Source organism: Osmia lignaria, chromosome 5 (assembly GCF_051020975.1).
Source record: "Osmia lignaria lignaria isolate PbOS001 chromosome 5, iyOsmLign1, whole genome shotgun sequence".
Lineage (NCBI taxonomy): Eukaryota > Metazoa > Arthropoda > Insecta > Hymenoptera > Megachilidae > Osmia > Osmia lignaria.
Window position 1 is genome coordinate 2,974,811 of NC_135036.1, and position 4,028 is coordinate 2,978,838.

At 36.6% G+C, this 4,028-nt stretch overlaps 1 protein-coding gene across 1 annotated transcript; it reads left to right on the forward strand.

Moving 5' to 3' along the window:
- The first annotated feature begins 3,189 nt into the window (after positions 1-3,189).
- On the forward strand, positions 3,190-4,028 carry LOC117609888 (uncharacterized). Its single transcript, XM_034336639.1, has 2 exons — positions 3,190-3,366; positions 3,522-4,028. The coding sequence occupies exons 1-2, from the start codon at positions 3,190-3,192 to the stop codon at positions 4,026-4,028; spliced, it is 684 nt and encodes a 227-aa protein (XP_034192530.1).

Sequence of the window (4,028 nt, forward strand, 5' to 3'; positions counted from 1 at the left end):
GGAACCATTCGAAAGCTGAGGAAAATGTTGATCGACAATTAACACATATTAATTTTATGATTATTTTGCCAATTCATGGATCATTTCTTTGCATGTGATATTTTGTAATTTTTAATTATGCCTTTTTTACGATACTTAACGAAGAGATGTTACCAAAACTATATCATTGTATTGTCAATTACATCTTATAGAGTACTTTCTGGGAGTTTTATCTAAATGAATTCAATTTAATTCCGTCTTTTTTATACAGGGTGTTAGGACAACAGGTGGGGGATTTTTTAAGGGGTGATTCTAAGGATCAAAATAAGACCAAAATCAAGAATGACGAAATAGCGTTTGCGGCTTTGTTTTCCAGTAATTAACGTTTAAAAATTCGAGTAAAAAGCGCCTAAAACCTGCAGTCTGCCCAGCAACGACGACTGAACGTCAGGTCAGCAGGGGTAGATACAGTCAACCAAGAAGAGAAAGCTGAATGCTGCAGTACCGATGAACAGAATAGCACGAGGTAAGTTTCTACTATTCAATGATTCTTGGTTATGACTGTACCCACCCCTGCTGACCTGACGTTCAGTCGTCGTTGCTGGGCAGACTGCAGGTTTTAGGCGCTTTTTACTCGAATTTTTAAACGTTAATTACTGGAAAACAAAGCCGCAAACGCTATTTCGTCATTCTTGATTTTCGTCTTATTTTGATCCCTAGAATCACCCCTTAAAAAATTTTCCACCATCTTTTTTGGAACACCCTGTATAATCAGCACCATTATCAAATTGTACACAAAATGTATAAAATTTGAAAACTATTCTCAAGTCTGTTTAAAAAAACCCTCTATTATCGATTAAGCTAATTTGCTTACATCATTATCGTATCTTTCGAATATCCTAGTCTCTATCGACTGGAATGAGGAGAAATAAGTAATCGATTATAATAAATGGTAAAACTCCTGTTTAAGGGGCCGCGCTCCAATGACCTTTACCTTGACCTTGACATATTATTTTATATGTAATAATAATTTTTTCTGATAATATAATCGTCGGTTATTGTTTACCTATTGAAAAGTTATTAACAATGAAAGATTGAAAATCGTACCATTATTTTGGTTTACGGACTGTTTATCGTATACCGATTCATGAAATACCACTTCAGCGAAAGCACATTTCACCGAATGAGACAATTCATCGAATGTTTTTGATCTTATTTTATGTTTTTGAGCCTACTTGCCATTTTCGTTTTGATTTTATTTTGTTTAATATCGTCATTTTTACATCTACAATTTGTTTCTATCAAGGTTAATTTTCCGTTATATGTTTCGCTTTGCCTATAACAAGCTCGGGCATTCTGCGGATCCTTCGGATCCGCGGGATGCAAGTTATGATATGAAATATCCCTCAGGCGACCGAAATCGCAATGACCAAAGTTAATTTGTCATTACATTTATACACCTGTATCTCTTAGGAGTACACACCGGAAGAGCAAAGTTCGGTTATCTCAATTTCGGTGAGATTATATTTAGGTCATGACCAGATACAATTTATGTAATGTGATAAGGAGTACCATAAATGTATTATCAATTTTCGATGAACTGTCAATTCGGGGAATTGTTTTCGGTGAATTGTCTCTTCGATGAATCATATTTTTAGGTGAATTAGCATTCGGTGATTTGTGTTCGATGAATTGTCTTTCGACGAATGGCATTTGGTGAATTGACTGGATACCGTTATTTTTCTCAATATCTGACAAATAAGCTTCACCTCTCCTTCGCATCTCCGCCTCTAAAAAAACTATCCTAACCCTACCTAATTTAACTTGATATCCATTTTGTAATCATAATCATAAAAAATAAAAAAAGGGACTGATATTAGGTTTCAATAGATCAGGATGTATTTAAGGGTGGGAGTGCAGGGGTCGGGGCTCTGTTTCTCTTCCCCTAACACCTACACCCCACCCCCAGCCCCGCCTTCTAGCCCCTTTTTTATTTTCCACGATTATGATCACAAAATGGATATCAAGTTATATTAGGTTAGGTTAGTTTTTTAGAGGCAAGGGAGAGACGAAGCCTATTTGTCAATTTCAATACTAGAATATTTCACTAATGTGGCTGCACTTCATGGGGAGAAAATTCACATTTAAAAAAAAATAACAGTACATTTTTCAGTTTTAATAAGCAGTGACCGATGGTTAAGTTATAAGGAAAAATTACTCAGGAAGATGTCCCATATAATACATGTCAAAGTCAAGGTCATTGGAGCGGGGTCTCCTAAACAGGAGGTTTTACCTAATAAAAATATACATATTGTTTACGTATATACCATTGTAGTTCGGTATCGAGTGAAACCGATGAAAATAAAAAAAATTATTGTACATTGTATTTTCTTATTTCGTAGAAGATATTTCATCCTTTACTTCTTAATTATAATTTATATGTACTTATATACGTGTTGTAATCATATAACAAGGTCGCCGAAACGATAACATAGCGTAAGAAGCAAACGGCACGTTGTCCCACCAAATTGATCATGGTTGTTTTGCAAGCGCGAAATGCAATAAAATTGTCACTGTGTCGGTCCCAACCATTCGACGAGAGAACACGTTCGGTAGAACAGCTGTTTTCATGGTCGGGCCAGTGAACTCCCCTCATTTATTGCACTTAGGTATGCATAATAGGCGAGGTATTTCCTCGTCAAATGTTTAAACTTACCACTAAATTAAACTAACCACTGAAATTATTTAAAAAAAAAATTTAAATGTAATTTTTTGTATTGATTATGAATCCTAAACTAATCTACAGCGAATTGAGCGATCGCGGTGTTTTGGCGACAAACGCGTTGCCATTCTTTTTATATGTTTCATTCTATATGTTAGCGGCGGCATATTTTGGAGCCTTGTCCAAAGCAATTAGCCAGGCGCTATTGTGCTATCGTACCATTTATGATAGGGACTTGAATTGCTGGTGACCAGTTCCGGTGACCAGGTATCAGCTATCAGGTATTGAAAGACTGTTCATATGAATGTAGAATGTGTAGAAAAGGCAAGCGGCCCGACGCTGTATTGCTAAAAATGTGGACTTTTTCCTGAAGAATTTAACTACGGAGTGGGAAAGGCATTGCCTTTTGGTAAGAAGACTGTGATGAACCCCACGGCACTTACCGTACAACCGTACATAGGAAAGGACAGTGCGATTTTCTACACAAAATGGCCAGTAAGAAACATTTTACCGAAATCGACAAAAATACATTCGTGGCAATATTAAAAAAGTTTTCGCATATAGTAGAAAATAAGAAAAGTGATAGTTCCACTCTAAAGTACAAAGAAGATGCGTGGCAGGAAATCACAGAACAGTTTAATATGTCTGCTGTGATTTCATGTAAGGTTTGTAGAATAAACAATATTATTTGGAACGCTACCATCCCGGAGCCTGCGCACTGTGTGCGCTCGTATTGGTCAGCGTTTTTCCTTAATAATTTCAAAACGAAGCGACTTGCACTCGTTCTGGGACACCCTGTAATATAAATTGTATTTTTCAGAGGAATGTTGCACAATTAAAAAAGATGTGGAGTAATATGAAGTCTGCTCAACGAAATGCAATTATGAGAGAAAGACAATCGCGATTGGCAATAGGGGGAGGACCTGCAGAACCTGGAGCAGAAATAAACCCAGAAATAGCAGAGATCGTGCCATTGTTAATGAAGAATGCGCCAACTATTTTATCGTCTAATTTCGCAGAAGAAGAGTTGGCGAACAGACGCGATGCTATATTCCATGAGGAATACATTTTGGACGATATGATCGAAGTGGATGATAAGAATCCTATTAGTATAAACACCACTGAAGAAATTAGTTACATTGCAACGGAAGTTAATGATGATGGTCGTGAAGAAGATCATTGTATTCTTGGTAATCGGTCCCTACAATTCAGAAATACGGAAATTGATGAAATCGTGGATAGTATGCTGCAGCGAAGAAAACCGCACAAAACAGCCACTTCCGCCAATTTGATTTTGAAGAAAAAACATCAAATCAAATTTCTCTAA

Excerpts from the sequence above, each read along its gene's own strand:
- LOC117609888 (XM_034336639.1), top strand. The coding sequence starts at position 3,190 with ATGGCCAGTAAGAAACATTTTACCGAAATCGACAAAAATACATTCGTG. Across the intron at positions 3,367-3,521 it reads CTGCTGTGATTTCATGTAAG|AGGAATGTTGCACAATTAAA; the intron begins GTTTGTAGAATA and ends TGTATTTTTCAG.